Consider the following 19,278-nt stretch of genomic DNA (forward strand, 5'->3'; position numbering starts at 1 on the left):
TTTTTTTAGAAAGAAATCAAATAAAAAAACAGAAAAATAAACGCAAAGGACACTTAAACACAAAAGCTTAAACTGAAGGCAACAAAGAAAAACTTACCCAACTAAAGGGCACTGAATTACTTTACTAATGACAACTTTTAGTGACACCCCAGCTACCTCAACATATAAGATATAACTGCATATTTTGGAACAATCGCACATATACGTACAGTTGTGGCGCTGGAATCCGGCCTATCCAAGTCTTTCTTTTCATGGCTCTCACTTATTTCTTGAATCCTGTTCAAGACACCCAGTCTGACAAAATGAACCAAAAATATATCCTTTCCTTTGCTCATTAGATCTTCAACGCAGTGAAAAGCTGTAAGATGGCCCTCATCATCATCCTTGAAGAAAAGCAAGCATGTGTTTGACATGGAATCTACTAATTATAAAAGAATCACATTTAGTCAAATAAACTAATGTTCCAAAAAAGACTTTCTTTCCCCTTCCCTTGGCTCTCTCATTTGGTCGACCAAAAATAAAAATGGGAATTTATTCTCAAAGGAACTAGTACAACACTCATACCTCTACATTGAGGACAGAGGAGAGAACTTCCACAACGCTTGAGGCGACGTTTCCAGAAGCAATAACGTCTGGTAACATTTTTTGCGGTATATAGTGGATGACCTTCTTCATGATAGCCAATGTTGCCTTTCTGATAGACGGGACAAGACTAGATCGGAAGGTCTGTGCAAAAACAGGAAGCAACCGGGTCACGTAAAGTGGTGCCATTTCCCAATCTCCCTTGATGACGTCATCAGATGGTTGCTCTTCTTTGGGTTCTTCTGGTTTATCTTCTTCTGACTTCTGCTCACTGGTCCCTAGTTCTCTGGTCGATGAGCTGTTAGCTGGAACCATCCATTCACCTAAGAATACAGAAACAAATTTGCAAAAGGAATCGAGCGAGTTTTACCCCAGGAGTATATTGACCTAGTCGTTTTGACTTACAACTGGCTTTCTATGCATATATGTGGCGATCGTAACTAAATCCAGTATTAAAAGTCATTTTGTGTACAACCTTCGAGGCAACGTCTCTGTATTAGAGTATCACCAAGGAAACAAGGACGGCCGATTACCTGGGGTTTGAAGGATTCGTGCGATTTCCTTGTGTCCTTCATCGTTTCTTTCTCTTGCTTTGTCTAATGGGGTCTTTCCATCTTCGTCTCTTAAATCTGGGTTTGCACCGTATCGTAACAAAACCTTTTGGAATAAAAGTAAATAAAATTTCAGAGCATTTACGGAAAAAGTTCAATGGAAAACTGCTATATGTCTTACCAACTGAGTCTAAAAAAACACATAGATGCATTAAGATAGAAGGGAATGCATAGGCAGCTTAAGATAAAGCATCATCGTAGGAGAGGTAACACAATGCCAGACATGATACTCGCTGCAAAGTATGACATAAGTAACTTTCATACGCAATGGCAAGAGCTTGAAATAAAATGCAAGAAACGCCAAGATTGCCATTTAACCAAAGCATTTAACCATACACTGATGCAAGTCTTGTCATATTTACAAGCAAACGAAATGATGTAAAAACATCGCAAATCTTTCGAAAGCTAACGCAGAGAGACATGAAAAACAAGAGAGAATTACAATGAATTGGGTACCTTTGCAACAGCGGGTCTACCAAAGCAGGCAGCGTAGTGCAAAGATGATGATCGTTGGCCTCTGTTTACATCAGCACCACGTTCGCAAAGAAACTCGACCTGTATAAAAACGTAATTGATTAAAAACGGCATAAACTATGGAAGGATTATTGAACACAAAAATGTAACGAAGAAAGATGTTTTTATGTGTCCATATCTTTGAAAATTAATGCAATGAAATGAAAGCTAACATTTAGTCAAAAACAACAGGCTAACATTTATAGAGAAAATATTATATGAAAAAATTGTGTACCATTTCCAATGTTCCAAACGCACTTGCCCAGTTTAGAAGTGTCTGTCCCACATCATCCATATAGTTTACTTCGAAAGCACCTGCGAAAATAGCAATGGTGGTAAAACAGGACAACTTTCAGTTCGACTTTTCAGTTATTTGCGAGCTATTTTTAGGTAGTGATTTTTCGAAAAAAGTTACAATAAAAGAACAGAAAAATTTTCATGACTGAACTAGCGATAGTAAAGAGGAAAGACTAGCATATCAACAAAAAGGAAACCTACCAGAATCAATGGCCTCAATCAATGCATCCGTGTCTTTGCTCCTGATGCAATCAATCAAATGCCTATGAGACCTCTCTGCGCTACTATCCATCCTTTTCAGCCCAGTTAATCCACTTCTGCCACTGAAACTATTTGATTTTGGAAGGGCATCTCTCCCTTCAAAAAGTAATACTAACAACAAATCGATTAGCCTCATTGTGTCCAAAACACACCTCTCGTCTCCTTGCATTGCCTTTTCTATTGCATCCATTAAATCAGCTCTTAGAAGATCCTAGTTGGATAAAAAAAGATTGGCTTTATATTTCCTCTCTATATCTTTCTAATTCTCAGCAGGTCAGTCTTATATCTTTGGATACATATTCATAATATGTTTGAAGGGTAAAGAAATGACTTAGAAACGATAAGCATTGTTGACTTTTATGTGCTAGTGTAATCCAGTTATCGCAATAACCATGAGACGCAAAGTTGGAAACTAAAACCGTTCAGTACTACTTAACATAGCTCTCCCCATACAGCATCAAGGACTCCAAGAAATGGAAGAAGATAGCAATTTGCGTAGGCTAGTTTTGCATTTCTTACAGGAAAATATGATTTAACAAAACATCGGTAGCTATGACATAAATAGCCTTCAAGTTTAACTAGCAAATGTAGCTATTTGATTCAGAGTTAAATTACATATAAATAGAAGTACATACGTGGGTAACACTGGGAGACCCTCTGCATAATGTTGACAAAACACTAACAACCATGGATATATTCCCTGCATTGCTTCTTGTATCTGGTGAAGTTGCTGGGACACTGGACTGTTTATCAGACGAGTACTGAGAAGCAGTTGTTGCTAGCTTCTCCAGAAGGACATTGGCCAAACCGTGTTTAGCCAATGGAGCTGGATCAACACCACGTCGTGTGAATCTATCAGCTAAACAGGCAAAGCAGCGAAGGGCACTGTCAGCAACCTAGAAAGATTAACAATACAATGTACCTAAGCTTAATGTAAAATTTCAGTATACAACAATAATCCAAGCCATATGTGACTAGATTCCAGGAAGCTGATAAAAATATCTCAAGCTCTGTAAATATTCCTCATTAAAAACATAAACATGGCAGCGTTTCAGAAAGGTAGGTTGACTTCTTCTTTGAACAACATGCTTTCTGGGCATTGTATAAGGCCATAAAACAAAATTCAAATGTTTACCTAAAACTGAGAACTATCCATCAAATCTATGTGACACCATACTGTGATTTGACTCTTCTCTAATATATAAGTTACAGCTTGGAGTAATGATCTGAGTAAAATATTACATACATATGTGTCCTCAGCCTGCAACAAAATGGACAATGAATCTACACAGCTTTCTAGAGTTGGATCATTTGGTTCCATCTTGGCACAGAGTCTTGCTACAACTGACATTGCAGAGTGCAAAGTGTCCTTGTGAATTTGAAATCCATAATCTTTTATAAATGACAGTATGCAAGTTAATCCACCAGCATCATATATTGCCCCAGCTTCTCTTGTGCACATTAGTTCCAAAACCTAGATAAAGAAAAAATACGACAATCACCTAAATGAACACAACTCTGTCTAAATTTTCTTAAGAGGAAAACACTGTGTGTGAGCTAAGCATAAAAAGCTTACCTTAATTGAACTCAATAAATATTATGTAGGTACAGCGGTGTAAGGTGTATATATACATTAAAAGACAGAATTATTTGGCGTAAATTCGATTGTTGGCAAAAAACAGGTTATTACTGGAGATTTATGTTTTTATAACAAGATAACAATGATAAAACCTTTAAAGTACAAAGCCAGCTACCCAAGAGGATAAAATAATATATATTTTGAAAAAAAGTAAGCATGTATAATGAATAACGCTGGGCTTGAAATATAAGCTGATGTTTAAACAAGATTATGATTGGAAATAGATTATGATAGGAGGGTGTTAAAGTTTTGTATAGAAGGAAAGATAAATTTTCAATTGCTGAAAGACTGAGACTTGCAACACAACTCCTCGTTAAAATCCAATTTCACTTAAAGTACATTTTCGCTAAAAATAATCAGTTTCTGTATCAGGTGTTAAGATAATTTCTAAAGTAACAAATGCAATTCATCTGAATGGCACTTACAAGAACTACAGACTATGATATCTCCAAGTAAACTTACTTTAACACATTGTTCAGCAAGATCCTTGCTTGTTCTTGATGTTATATCAACAACCATAAGCCTAGTACACAGAGCTTTGGCTGCCCCTTCAACACTGACAATACGCCTTGAACATTCAGCAGATACATCAAGGTAGTAGGTGATAGCTCTTGCTGTAACTTCCAGAATATTGTCAGGTGCAGTCTCATCCATGAATATGTGGCATAATGCTGGCAGAAATGTTCTTGGGGGACAACTTTGATAAAAGACAAATTATATATAATCAATAAATTTTAAAATTCAACAAAGCAAGGTGGTATTACAAACTTACTTTTGAGGGACAGTTTTGACTGAATAATTTTAGGGGAAGTTTTAATAATTTCCCTCTATTATTCACTACTTCTTTAATAACCTATCAGCACCCCATTTCCCTTGGAAGAGTCAAAGAGAAAAATCTCTAAGTGGAATAGCTTGCCATTTTCAAATGCTTTTTAATTATACATTTGCAATGCTTGTGAGTGCTGCAAACCCAAACAAAAACACAATTAAAGCAGAGTTTCTTACATGAAAGCAACATAATGTAATGCATTTTTTGGCCAAAGAATTATCAACAAAGATGGAAATTTTATAGAGCAGTTTCTTTAATTTTAATCTTCTTAGAACTATCCATGTGGTATAATGTTAGAAAACAAATCAATAGGTATAAAACCTTCTATAAATTCTTTAAAAATCTACTCAGAAAAAAATTGTGCATTTTTTGTCCCAAAAATTTTAAACATATTTGAAAACAATTTTTTTTGCAAAGAATAGAAACTTCAAAGAGCCCTTAAAACAACTTATCTAAGTCTATACTAATCTATTCAGTCTAAAGGAAATTCATTCGCTAAGAAAAGATAAATCTTTAAAATTCTCCACTTGACATAGCAACATTGAGAGATTGATCAAAGTGAATCGAAGCATCATAAAGAATATCATAACTGGTAAATATGTGAAATTATCTACCTTATTACACAAGAATAAAGTGACAAATTAAAAAATGCAGCCTGAAAATTTCCCTTTTAATTTCATGTCCGTAATGAAATTTCTAGCATTAAATAAATGTTTGTTAATTTCATCTCACTTGAATTTTTTCTGTAACTTTGCAAAACTACTGAAAAGGGCCACATTTTGGGATTATATTTGAAAAATATTATTATATGCAGCCTGAAAATTTCCCTTTTAATTTCATGTCCGTAATGAAATTTCTAGCATTAAATAAATGTTTGTTAATTTCATCTCACTTGAATTTTTTCTGTAACTTTGCAAAACTACTGAAAAGGGCCACATTTTGGGATTAAATTTGAAAAATATTATTATATTGAAAAAATGAAAATATATATTAAACAGTATGATAAAAAAGTTTCCTCAAATTGACTTGAACTTTGTTTGTTTCTTTCTTGTGCTTATTTTGAATGTATATATAAGAGACACTAGAGCAGATTTTGGAGTTGGGAGGCTCTAGACAAATTTGCAATTTTTATGGTAGTTTTCCTACCATTATCTTTGATGCCAAAACATTGATATCATACTTCAGCAAAAACGTAAGGGGGCTACAGCCCCCCAACACCTGTTCAAGCATGGCTATATTTTTCAATGATAAAGTTTTGTTTACATTGAAAATTGGCGTTAATTAAACATAAACCATTCAAATGTAAGGATTTAATTGATTTGCATCAATTACCACACATTTTAAAATCAAATCTTGCTATTCCCCTTAATTTGTGATTGTATTAATTTGCTCCGTGTTGTTTGGTGTACCAGTTTATTTTCATGTAATAAGGTATATCATGACATGATAACACAGGGATAAAAGAAATGTTTATCAATCAAGTAAAAAGATGGCACACATTTCATGTGGAAAAAGGATAATTCATCCCTACCTTTCAAAACACCTGTCCACATTGTCTGACATCAGGAGAAGCATGCAAAGTTGCTCTAGTGCAATCAGTTGCATGTCTCTCTCGTCCCCTTGGCCCATTGTCAACCATTCTAACAAAGTATCTGGGTCTATTTCACTCATGTTGCTGTAAGAATGATACAAAGATACATGTAAATTTACAAGCCTATTGCCAAAATTTAAACCCGTGTAGATTGAATTAATTTCTCTTTCGTGACCAAGTTTCCAGAAAAATATAACTAAGCCTTCCAGTTAGACAACTCTAAGTTTTTCCGTGGAATGAGTTGGTGGCAATTACAATTAACCCCAAGCAGTGCCTAAAATGCGCTGTCGTCAACGTTCTTTCGTTAATTTTCTGTCTAACATTACACATTTGCTAGGCTACTTAATTGATCAAAACATTTAACATTTTCAGTGACTGGCCTTTCGCAATTTAAAACTGAAGCACAAACGAAAAATCAGAAAAATTCGAAACTTATATTCTACGCCGAGAAACGATAGGAATGAACGTCCTATCGAATGAATTCGTTCGATCCAAAATCAAAACCATAATAAAATCTCAAATGCCAAAACAGGAATAAACAAGCTGAAAAACAAGACAATGAATCCTTACATTCTATGGAAATGAAATCTTCAAGCGGAAAGTGGACCAGACACTTTGAAAGCGGGCCAGACTCTACAAAGCGGACCAGCTGCCTGCCCGCTGACAATGATGCTGAAAAACCTCTCGCTTGTTTTCACGTCCTTCCTGCTAGGCCCAACTTCCACCGAGAGATTAATAACTCTTCTAGAACGCCACAAACTCACAAGAATCAATATAAGTACCGCTCATATTTTAGATAAGTGTCAGCAATAATTTTCCAATCGATACCGTACTGTTTTAATTGATTATAATAAGAAATTCTCAAGAATTATTCGCCAACTTTTTGACGGCACATTGTGACCGTAATGCGGTCAAAACTGCATTTGCGATTGTTGTTGTTACGAAATTATACAATCGTGCCCAGACTCTTTTCAAAAATAAAGGAAACACGTGCTTATGACATCATTATCGCCGGCAGAATTCGGTAAAATAAAAATAAGAATGTGCGGAATTTCTTTGATTGTACAAAGGGACAGGGTGTTACCTCATTGATGTTAATCAAAAAATGGTTTAAACTAAAGTAGAATCCTAAAATAAATTACGTTGCGTATTGGCTCTCCTTCGCAACGGAAAGTAAAGTCTGCACACAGGCTAGACATAAAACTCTACGAAATATTTCAAAATATGCCAAATCCGTTTAATGAGTCAAAAACCGGGTGAGAAATAGCCAATGAAAGATTCGAAATTTGCAACGGATCACTGTTATTTTGCTTCTGTTCATAAAGTTGTATGAACAGAGACAAAATTACTGAGGTTTGATGGGGCAAGAGCCTGTGCTCATCTGGTCATATCCCTGCCAACTCGCGACACCTTTACCTGATTTTCCACAAAAAGCGGTATTTGACGATGTTCTTTCAGGTTATGAGAACAAAAATCAAAATTTCTAAAACTATATTTTTGTGACGTTATCACATAAAAACTCTATAATCAGGCAGTTTCTTTAATACGTATGATTCCTGTTACGGTATGGGATAAAGAATTGAAAGCGATAGAATAGAAAAACTATTTCAACTTTTTCTAGTTCTATTATTTTGTCTTTATTTATCTATTATTTATCGATAATACCCCAGATTACTGTGTAACTTCTCAGTGCATTTGATGGCCTAAATTTAAGGTTCAGCTTACAATAAACGGTTCAAATACATTATGTGCGTATTGGAAATATAACAATTAAACTTCATGTCCAAATCAAACGGCTTTTTCAGTGACATACATATGTCACATAACTGCCATTACAACTCATCCGATAGACCCATCAGGTGTATTCGTAAGTGTGATTTTACTAGAGCTCGTTGATATAACTGTTACTATAACAAAAGCAAACATTTTTCCACCAATAATCTCGCCACATTCTCTATGGACAACGATATTGTGGCGTCTGATACAAGGAAACATGCACATGTTGAAATACAAAGTTTACACTAATTAATTGGGGCCTCAAATGGGGCCCCTGAAACAGATAAGGCATCCCAATCCCCCCCCTTGTTCCAAACATTCAACAGCCCTGTCCTCCATCCATTCTATACATACAAACCCATTCCCAGATCAGGTACCTTTTCCTACCCAACCCATTTGACACGCCCCTTCCATAGCCACACCCAACCCCGCCAACTCTAACTTTATGCTGTTATGCACAGGTGATACTTTTAACCCTTCCCATTTCACCCAGCCCTTTATTCCCAAAGCCACGCCGTACCATGTTTATCCTCTTCACCCACTCAATTTAAATGCCTCCATACACTCTACAGTCCTACTTTATTAAGCACTCTGTGTCGATTGCTACTTTTTGTTGATCGTTATAATATATATATATTTATTATTTGTATTTCCTGACCTTTGCAACCGTGATCCTGGACACAGGATTGCGAGGGGCGCCTACGAGAAATGGACATAAAACATTGGTAGTGACTACTCCTTATCTCCTTTTTTCTCATTTTTCTATTTTGGATTTTATACTTTTATTCACATATTGGTTTTTTAGTTTTTACCTTCTATACCTATAAAAACATGGCTGATGAGTTGCTTTTTTATCATTTTCTGCCCACTTACAAGCTAGTTGCTTAAAACATACAAGGGCACACACAACCACCCCCATCTGAGTTTGAGGCTGTAACCAGGTGGTAGTGACTACTCCTTATCTCCTTTTTTCTCATTTTTCTATTTTGGATTTTATACTTTGATTCACATATTGGTTTTTTAGTTTTTACCTTCTATGCCTATAAAAACATTGATCATGCAGGAGGAAAACCCAGGGCCCCTTGACGGGCCGCCCCTGTGTTCACCTCTACCCTTTGGGATGTGGCTTACAGCACATGGCACACAGTATGTTTTATAGCACGCTGTGTCACCTCTCCCCTCCTGGGGAGAGAACCTTCACATGAATTACCTGACATGTGTCAGCGATATCCTTTCTTTCACAACACAGCCAGGTCCTCTATATGATTTGCCTTTTGTACTTATCTACTTTTCTATATGTTTGCATCTGCGATTGACACAGAACTGCACACACTTGCAAATAACAGCTCTCTCGTTCGAGATGCTGTCAAACCATGCTGCTGAATAGGTATATGTTTATGTCAGTTATTAGTATGTGTTTTCACTTACCAGATTCATTCCTTTCCCAAATTTCAAACAACTATAAAAAAATACGGGTGGAAAGAAAATAGGAGCAAAATTTGATAAAGAATAAAAGTCGACCTTAAATAAGCAGACTTTTTCTCAACATTTTCATGAAGGTTAGATACAATTATCCATACTATTTCTAAATTAAATTTTAAAACTCTAGCGATTTATTGGCTGTTCTTGGGTTGCTTGAGCACAATGGGGTTCCACTTTGTATCTTCACTTTCTTTGCATCGAGTTGTGCTCGGCTGGCTGTTTCTGAAAGTTCCGGTGGTAGATGTAGTTTCTGTGAATAAAGAAAAAGAACACACAAAGCTAAAAAATGTTGAATAGGGAAGACCATTTTGGATGGTTTGCACTCAGTCCTTTCGAGCACGTGACATGTCGTAGCGAATTACGGGTTAAGAATCCTCAAGATGCTATTGGTAGTGTTGCTTGCAGATGCTAGATGTCACTATACTTATAATCAATACATTAAGTTCTGTTAAAAGTTATGTTTTCTTTACAGTCCTGTCTAGCATTACAACTAAACCGTAATTTTTGTCATGTCATGCAACTTTTGCATAAACTAGCAATGTGCCAGATTTTAAAATGGGTTCACAGATTAGATATGTTCACAAATTTAGCCGGCAATCTGTAGAGCGATGGTTATAAAATAAATGACTGTGGAATAATGAACTATAAACAATATCAGCCACACCCAATGTTGGTAAGAGTAGATAGAAATTGGAGGACTAAAGAGCAACAAATAACTAGGCACGAACATAATAATGTCAAGAGTCACGATATTCGGTCTTTCCCCGGCTGCAAATAAACAAGAAATAACGAACAGTTATCAACGGCGCGCGCTAATTCGCATAGACAGTTGTGTGATACCATGTGACACGTTTGAATCGTTGCAAAAGATGGCACGTGGCGCATGCGCGGGTGGCTAATGACGAAAATCACAGAATATCAAGCTTTCTTCTTTATCGTGTTTAAAATTGTTAAACCCAGGGCAGTGAAATTAAATTCCAAATAAACATGTCAAAAAACCAAACTTGCCTCGATTGAGAATTTCTTTCTTTTAAGTTTGAAAGCCCAGTCCGATGTGTCAATATCATGACCCGCTAGACAATTAATCCTTCCTTTTTTCTTTATATGAATTAAACCTTGAAAGCAAAAAAATTAAAGGAATATTTTAAAAATGACATAAAAATTGGTAAAATCAGCCAAAAAGATTCAATTTGAAGATCAATTAAAATCTGGAATCTTTCATATTTATTAACTTATAATTGAAATTACTGCCGATTGAAGGTTGTTAGTTAAAAGTCCCAACTTGAAAGGCATTAACGTTAATTGGTTTGAATATGCATTTTCGTTGTTTCAATCCATGTAGTCGAGTTTATGAAGAAATTTATACGTTTTGATTTTTAACCTGTATGGAAACTCTGCCTTCTTATTACTTATTACTTCTTAATACTCGATGTCTAAATACGTTGAACATCAAAATCGTTCAAAACAATTTTTAACTAAAAGAATTGGCACCCTGATAACTGTAAAAACTGCAACCTTGGATGAAAACGAAGAATCGTAAAATATGTAACAGGGAATTAGCTAATTACACGCCTAAAGATAGGAGCTAATTAGATACCATCGTAGTCAGCAAACGCAGGGTTGTGTTCTTTTATTGATCCTCCAAAAGATTCTAGGCGAACAGCATTGTCAACACATTGTTCCAACCTTCTTGAGATTGACGGATCCTGCAAAGAGCAAGGCACTACAAGGATACGATATTTGAATTTAAAATGATGGCTCCTTTACTTAACAAGGTTTTAACAAGATTTTCCAGTCAAATAGATAACCAATAATTACTACTTATGATTCAAAATAGAGCAAAATTAATCAACATCAATTCACATATTTTTTTTAAATCTGCCAAAATAGCTGAATTTTGTAAAAATAACAGGAAAACATCAAATATCAAAACAAACTTCATTAGTGCAAATGGCAATCAACTCTTCGTGAAAAAATTCTTTGGCGTTACAAAATTTGTAAATGGCTTTGAAAAAAGCAAAAATTTAAAAACCTTTTTTTAAAGCATGTAGAAACAAAAAGAAATGGTGCGAAACCATATTATTAAAAGGCACCTCGAAAAGATGAACAGGAATTGTTAATAGACAGACTGCAAATGCATTCCGCAGAATAGAGCGCAAGGCAAGAAGAAACCAGGAAATTGAGCTCATCATTTCATCCGTAGAAGTGAAGGTAGACCACAATGGAGAACCAAATGAATTCAGAGCTAGGCGAAGAATTCTTTTATCTGGCTGAAAAATAACAATTGAAAACAACATGTTTAAAACATAAAAAAGATCATGGTTTTTGAAAATGTTCTAATAAACAAGAGAGTAAATCAACATTTAAATTGAATGACTCGTAGAAAACGCAACTACTGTTTCTGCTTTAATTATAATCTAAAAAGCAACATAAATATAAGAAAGACTGGTGACAAATAAAACTACCATGCACATCAGAATGATTTCTCGATGTCTTCGTTAGGAATTATCTCTCTCTAAGACTCGGTTATTGATAATAATGTCATTCTTTTTGATGGAATTCACCTCTGATTGCAACATTAAGCAATAGCAAAAACGATTGGGAAACTACGATAATGAATCAAGGACTCTATTTGGTTCACTGTCATCAAATTCCAAGAAGAAATTATTTGATTATCATCAAGGCTTCGGTTTAATTTTTGTGGTTGTCAGATCTATCAGCTATAAAAACCAATACGTTTGGTCAAACAACAAATCTGTGTTATGGCACTCCTTTGCTATACTCCGCAGTTTAGATATGCCCTCGCAGTAGTACGAATGCCTTACAGATTTAACAAAAAATAGACTCTGGGAAAGTCTATCTTTGCTATGAAACTGTCTTATAAAATGCGACGATGAAGTTATACACAGGAAACGATGACATGCAAAAAATATCAAAGATTCCCTGTTTGAATTATAAGTATTTGCATAAAGCATCATCAAGTATAAAGACTTTGATTGAGATTCCATCCATATTCCAGCACTTGGAAAAATAGCTGCCTGTTATTATTTCTAAAAATGATATCGAATTAAAAACTCCAATTGTATCGATGAACATACCTGACTACCTGCTGATGAATAGTTATGATTCTTTATTAAATTTTGAATATCTGAGATAAGTGCTTTGCAAACTGGGTTGATTTTATCTCTGAAAAAGAAATAACAAAACAAAAATGCAAAAAATGCAACACGTATCAAGAATTACAGGTATAAAATGCAGTGTAAATTGGGATTGATTGTTCTTATCAAAGGAGTAAATGAAGATCTTTTAGATTCCGAAGCTAGAAAAAAAAGCTATCAAAAATCAGTCTGAGAGAAAAAATCTCCTGCCAATCATCTAACTTTGAAAATCATAAAATCCCGAACGCAGTAGTAATGATGCGCTATTGCTAATACAATATGGCAGACTGAAAAATTAAATTTTTGCAAAAAGTACATTTCATTCAAAGATAGAGGTGGTATAAGAATTGTTTGAGATACATATATCTATGCAGACCTTTCTCTTACACATCATGGGTACTTGGGTGTCAATAAAAATATTGAACTTACTTCACTAAAAAAACAAGATTTCATATAACAGTAGCCAATGTACTAGCACACTCACTTCTTCTGCTTTGGTTCTGTTTCAGTGTAGTTGGTAGAAATAAATTTTGTGATGTGAAGACCTGAGAAATGATGGTCCCCCATAGCTGTAGTCAAGTCATAATAATGACCAAATTTGACTGTATTCGAAGTTACCTTTGGGATAAATAACTTGAATTAAACATGGGGTTGTCTCAAAAGAAGGAACGTCTTCCAGCTATCTCAGGAATCAAACTTGATGTACATTTTTTGAAATCAAATTGCAGCTTTATCATCACTAATCCAATATGACAATGTAACTGACAATAATTCATTCTAAAAAATACAAATATTACCTCTTGACTTGAAAGATTTTGATATCTCCAAGCTATTTTTAATTCTTCCTCATTATTTTTCTTTTCATCTGGCTCTTTAGACACTGTAGATTTAGGCTTCATAACATCATAATCAACAGGTGTTGGTAATCTCTGAAAAAATGAAAATTGCATCATTGTTCACATTTTTCTCTCTAAATGAATGCAAAATTTTAAAGTATTACTATAAACATGTATATATAATACAAAGGTAAAGCTTATCACCATCTCTTATCCTGTACACCTGTGAATGATGTCAAGTTGTGTGAAAGAATTTTTTCCTTGTTTTGCTTGAAAATTAGTTTCTATGCAAACCAAAAGACCAGGTTTGGTTTCAAACTGAGATTGACATTGTTGCTGATGTTGTAGTGGCAACAATAAATGACTTTCAAATAGAAATATTTGAAAATTTTGTTTGAAAATTTGTGAGCTTTTTTTGTATTCAATTCATAGCTCAACTAAAAGATGTGGGAAGAAATTCCACATAACCTAGCAGAACACCACAACAGAAAATTGTAAAACATTTACAATCAGTGCACAGAAAACGAACATATTTGTGCAGGTTTTCAAGAAATAATTAGCAATATACACCAAAGATTTTTCAGATATAAAGATCTCATTACATCTACTCTGGGCAAAAACGGAAATAGAACTAAAGTGTATGTGCAAAGGTAAAAGCTGGCATTAGCTAAACGAAAAAATTTCTAAATATAGATCATGTGGCACAGCAGCAAGGAAGCCTGGGCAGTGGACCCCCTTGCCCCAAGAAAACTGAGAAATTGTCGTAATTTAGTATTGTTTTGCCTATTTTCTTGGCACTTTGCCCCCTTGCCCTTGAGTGTAGGCTTCCCTTCACCGCAGTATAACACTCTATAATTATCCAATTTATCCAGGAGAGGAAACAAACAACACAGATCAGATTAAGCTCCTCTTTGCCACTAACCTAAGATAAGATTATCCCCTAACAAATAATATAATCCCTTACCTCAATGGATCATTATTTTTAGATCTCCTGTCCTATCTTTGCAAAAATACTTTAAATGTAGATTTTATCAAAATATCAATCATTTCTTAATGAAAATTGGAACTTACTTTGAAAATTTCATCTGCAGTACAGGCATTTGCAGAGACAATTGACAAGCCATGTTTGCATATTACACCTTCTGCCAAAAAATACCTCAGCAAAATATTCGAGAATATTGCATGTGTATCCTCCTCTGTAAAAAATTATTCAAAAAAAATTTATTACTAGGCACAATCTAAAATTCCATGCTAGGATAAATTTTAAATTGCAAGAAAAAAATTGCATGTGTAACTACCTTACATATGAAGGTAGTTTTTAGGAAAATGTCTTTGGTCCTTCCACTTGATGTGATAACATCTTGTGATTTACATGCCTGGAAATGCAGAGAGCAGGCAAGTTCCCCAAAACTAATAGAAACTTTGTTCCAGGAGCGGCTGGCACCAAAAATAAACTGTTATTAGTCAGCCAAGCAATGGCATAAATTATGGGGGCCATAGAGGGCTCCCCCCCCCCATTTGCGTTTTTGTTTGGGAATTTGGGCTTTCAAACCCCTAATATGTTGAGTCTGTTTTCTTGTCGAAAAAGGAAAATAATGTAGAATTGTGGCATGGTTATGGCAGTGGTTTTGATAGCCATGCAAAATTTAATTCAAAACTCCAATCCCCAATTTATTTGAAGCCGACCTCAAAAACAGCGTCTCGATTACACGGGAATGGGCTGCTACAGCAATGCGTTCTAAGGGCACGGCTGACTTTGGATGCCTCATGGGTTTTATCAATGCGGCCCCAGCAACATTTCGGCTACTGCGTTATTAGAAATGGCATTCTAATAACGGGGCCATCAAAGACATGTAAACTATGGAAATAACAGACCATCCTGGATATAGTAGAGCCCTAAACAATATTAAAAAGACTTGATGATATTTCCTTCTGGAAATCTCCCAGCACAAGACCCGGGCAACAAAAATTAGTATTTTTTTATTTCTTAACCGCAAATCCATGGGATGCCTCGTTAATATCTTTATTAGAAAAGAGAAGTCTTTGGGTAGGCCATCGCTATAGGCGAAAGAGTTGTTCATGCATTAGACTTTTACCAGTTGAAAATGCGTAAAAAACTTGAGAAACAACCCAGTGTACAGAGCCCATTTGAATTATGGTGGTTATTTTGTTTGCGATTTTGTTTCATGAAGTAAGCAGCCGATATCCCGGAATGCGTTATTAGAATGAGGAGGCTAATAACGTGCGAGTAAAATACAATGGCTTTATGCCCTGTTTTCTATGACAATACGTCACATTCTCAGAGTAAAAACAAAGGAAATGGTGATTCGCGTTATTAGAAACGCAATCCTAATAACGGAGATGTTAGCAAGGGCTATTGTTGACATTTTCAAAGGGAGATTGAAGGGGAAAGAATTTCAATAAAAGTCTATTGACATGCGGAGCCACCATGACTGCAATGACTGCAACTACAAGCCTATAGCTTTGGAAAAAACTGTTATTAGACTAATAACACTAATAACGCTGTAAGCCGCCCCTGCTTTGTTCATATCAGGGACTGGAGCCCTAGACTATTGGATCTGTAGTCTGTGGTCCGAAATACTTTACCTAATTTCCTTGACCTAGCTTTAAATTTTTAAAATAAGGATATGATAAACCCTTTATAATGCTTACCAATTAAAAGCAATGATCCAACAGGTATTCCTCCACCTTCAAAAGAAGGAAATGTTGTATTTATTGGCAATAATGTCATTGTATATGAGGTTCCAAAAAGTAAACAAAACTTTGGCGCAGCCAATAATTGGAAAAAACTTCCTTGTCTCTGTTTTGTAGAATTACTAACCTTAATTGTAGTCAACATGTACTTAACCATCTATCTATGTAATAATGTACAGCAAAAAATTGTGGTTATTATGCAAACCATTGGTTAGTACGGTTTTAATGTTAATTGGCTAAGTCAATGATTTTAATCTAAGGATCAATAAAATATTTTATGCAATTCTTTTAAACATAAAAGTTGTTTGATTAGGTAATAAGAGAAAGCTTTGCATAAAAGGTTTGTGCTTCTAAGTTAGTTGTATTTAAGCTCTAAAAAGCTGCTTATGTCCTTTGGTCTCAACATGTAGACAGGCACAGTGTTCACATCTTTGCAGCACTTGAAAAATAATGTTGTATTATATTTTTACCAGGACTGCAATACAATTTAATACAAGAAACTAAAATAAAATAAAGATTTTATTTTATTTTATTGTATTGTTTTGTATTGCAGTCCTGGTAATATGAAATTTGTGAGCGTGCTTGTAATCGCACACCTTGTAAAGTTTAGGCATGCGATGGTGTGCAGTGGTGTACAATGCATAACATGGAGACCTTACAGATAAAAATGGAGAAATGGAAACACCCACATTATATTTTGACCAAAACGGAGTGGTGCAGGGTAAATAACAAAACACGGAAATAACAAGAAATGAAAAAAACATGAGAGAAAAAGAATAGTAAGGCATGTGTAGAGGTGTGCATGTGCGATCCCATGCCTAATATTACCAGGACTGGTATTGTATTGGATTCAAATTTTGCAATAAATTACAAATTGTACATACAAAATTACAAAAATTACAAAAAGTCACAAAATTTGAAAACTTTTTTTAGATGTTTGTGTGACAGTAAGGTGCCTAGAGAGTTGCTTGGTTCCCTGTGCATGTGATACTTGACTTAACGAACCTTGTACATGGGATATCAATTAGCTGAGTAATAATTTTATATGCCGCTATTACTTAATATGCTTTAAGCTTAATAACTTGTGCTCCAATCCAAGGTCTTTATTAATTATAATAGGACAGGGCCAGGGTGGAATCCATGTTACTTATGCCAGAGACATCCAGTATAGACTTACAGTTTTCCATTGTCTTTTTATTGTTTGAAGTAAATAGGGAACACCACAACGTGCCGAGAATAAACAACAACAAACACACATAAATCAGTTATCGCACATTGGTTACAGTCAAATAAAATTTAGACCCAATTATGCACAACTAGTAAATTAAGCTCCACTTTCAGTCACAATCCCTTCACAGTTACAAGTTTTGAAGCAACATTCGGTATGACTATAACTGGAGTGTACTGTACTTAGTTTTTTAGACATTTTATCAAAAACCTAAAATTCAAATTACAAATCATATTTTAAAAAACGGACTGCTTTCAAAATTGAAACTTGACGGGTCTGTTTTTAACGAGAAAACTCACCAATAATATTATCCAAAGAAGGTACACCAGAGCTAACCAGCAACTGATTGTTACTTATTGATAACTTTGAGCCTCGCGGTACTGCTTGCCCTCGGCTAGATAGTGGAACAGATTTTTTCTTGAAGTTGGCCGCCATTTTTATTATTATTATGCCATGCCTCGCCTCTCCTTTTTATTAAGCATTGTGAAAACGAGGTTGGCATCATGGCTACAGAGTACAAACAATCATTCTGGCCCATTCTGTTACCGAAGTCTTTGTAACAAACCATCTTGCCTTGGCTTTAAGTTTCAATATCCATGGCCTTTTTTAACATACTAAATAGGGGGCAATTCCCCCTACAGCTACAGCTCCAACGACTTTCCATTGTTCTTCTCCTTATATAAACAAAGGTTTACAAAGGTTTTTTTTCATTGGAATAGGCTAGGGCAGAATTGCACGAAAAAACACTCCTTTAATAATGTGTTGCATTATCTTATCAATTTGTACAAATTTAGGCGTTGATTTATAAAATTGATATTGTTATAGAAGCGATCAATAAAATAAATTGGCTCTCATTACATAAAGAAACAATCTAAACATTTTAAAACACGAAATACTTTTTGCTATTTTACTTAATTACGTCGATTCACGCCTTAGCCGATAGTGACCGCATGTATCCAATGTGTTTGACTATAGACTGAAATTTGCATAAGTCAACAAATTTTTTTTGCCATAGGTTGGTTTAAAGTATCTACATACCTTGCTGACCTGTTCTTATCTTAGGAAATTGTGAAGTAAAGTGTGAAGTACAAGTGTGAAGTACAAGTGTGAAGTACAAGTGTGAAGTACACAGATACATAGGTACATCAGAGATGCTCTGACATCTGGTACAAAACTACTTCACTTGACGTTGCTTTAAAGTTTTGGTTAAGAAAGTTTCTAATATAAAAAATACAGTTCTTAACATCAACCAGCATAGAAATGCCAGACACCACGGAGCGTTGAGAAAAGTGGGAGGGGGAAGGTCTAAAAAAGTGCGGGGGCTAAAACAGAATACAAAGAGGCTTTACTGGTGGTTCACTTCTAAATATTTTGCATTTTTCGTAAAGAGTGGGATGCCATTGCCCCAGCCCAGCCCAGCCCAGCCCCCCTACTCCGCGGTGCCTGAAGTGTATAGGACAGAAACGATTCAGCATAAAAATTCAGAATAAAAGTAACTACGCTCGTTTTACTCTTGAATAGTCAGGCACAAGACATTGGACATACCATGCTTGACTTTTACGGATACTTCTATATTGCAGCGTCATCTCGTTTTTAAAAAAAGTTTGATGCAAACTATTTCGAGACTGGTAGCTACACATTTGCGGCGATTCATTTTCTCTAAGACAGAAAAAAGTTATATGCAGGATAACCTTTTAGAAAAGAAATTAGCTGCGGAGGAAAGCATTTGTTTCTATTTTGAGGAGGACATAATTTTATTG

General features: G+C 35.2%; 2 protein-coding genes across 2 annotated transcripts in view; both read right to left on the reverse strand.

The window, feature by feature from the left end:
- Positions 1 to 7,257, reverse strand: part of LOC135692018 (E3 ubiquitin-protein ligase HECTD1) — a 26,952-nt gene extending 19,695 nt beyond the window's left edge. The window contains exons 1-11 of the mRNA XM_065210038.2: positions 6,894 to 7,257; positions 6,264 to 6,407; positions 4,366 to 4,600; positions 3,511 to 3,738; positions 2,900 to 3,160; positions 2,205 to 2,475; positions 1,942 to 2,021; positions 1,650 to 1,748; positions 1,116 to 1,239; positions 565 to 905; positions 210 to 383 (exon numbers count right to left, since the gene is read on the reverse strand). Coding sequence (XP_065066110.2) covers positions 210 to 383; positions 565 to 905; positions 1,116 to 1,239; positions 1,650 to 1,748; positions 1,942 to 2,021; positions 2,205 to 2,475; positions 2,900 to 3,160; positions 3,511 to 3,738; positions 4,366 to 4,600; positions 6,264 to 6,403 — 1,953 coding nt within the window. The 5' untranslated portion in view covers positions 6,404 to 6,407; positions 6,894 to 7,257. The remainder of the gene's footprint in view (positions 1 to 209; positions 384 to 564; positions 906 to 1,115; positions 1,240 to 1,649; positions 1,749 to 1,941; positions 2,022 to 2,204; positions 2,476 to 2,899; positions 3,161 to 3,510; positions 3,739 to 4,365; positions 4,601 to 6,263; positions 6,408 to 6,893) is intronic.
- Positions 7,258 to 9,621: 2,364 nt separating this feature from the next.
- On the reverse strand, positions 9,622 to 18,097 carry LOC135692049 (elongator complex protein 4). Its single transcript, XM_065210073.2, has 10 exons — positions 17,818 to 18,097; positions 16,249 to 16,284; positions 14,647 to 14,771; positions 13,537 to 13,668; positions 13,224 to 13,357; positions 12,680 to 12,767; positions 11,675 to 11,851; positions 11,179 to 11,287; positions 10,590 to 10,696; positions 9,622 to 9,831 (listed from the first exon to the last, which is right to left on the reverse strand). The coding sequence occupies exons 1-10, from the start codon at positions 17,951 to 17,953 to the stop codon at positions 9,697 to 9,699; spliced, it is 1,179 nt and encodes a 392-aa protein (XP_065066145.2). The 5' UTR covers positions 17,954 to 18,097; the 3' UTR covers positions 9,622 to 9,696.
- Between the last annotated feature and the right edge of the window lie 1,181 nt (positions 18,098 to 19,278).

The sequence above is a fragment of the Rhopilema esculentum genome, chromosome 10 (genome assembly GCF_057945365.1).
Source record: "Rhopilema esculentum isolate cy_ngs chromosome 10, ASM5794536v1, whole genome shotgun sequence".
NCBI lineage: Eukaryota > Metazoa > Cnidaria > Scyphozoa > Rhizostomeae > Rhizostomatidae > Rhopilema > Rhopilema esculentum.

Bases quoted from the DNA above. Each gene is read 5' to 3' on its own strand.
- LOC135692049 (XM_065210073.2), bottom strand. From the start codon at position 17,953: ATGGCGGCCAACTTCAAGAAAAAATCTGTTCCACTATCTAGCCGAGGG. The intron at 11,288-11,674 runs GTGCCTTTTAAT...TGCTCTTTGCAG, and splicing joins TTCCTGTTCATCTTTTCGAG to GATCCGTCAATCTCAAGAAG. The intron at 10,697-11,178 runs GTATCTAATTAG...TTTGCTTTCAAG, and splicing joins TGCGTTTGCTGACTACGATG to GTTTAATTCATATAAAGAAA.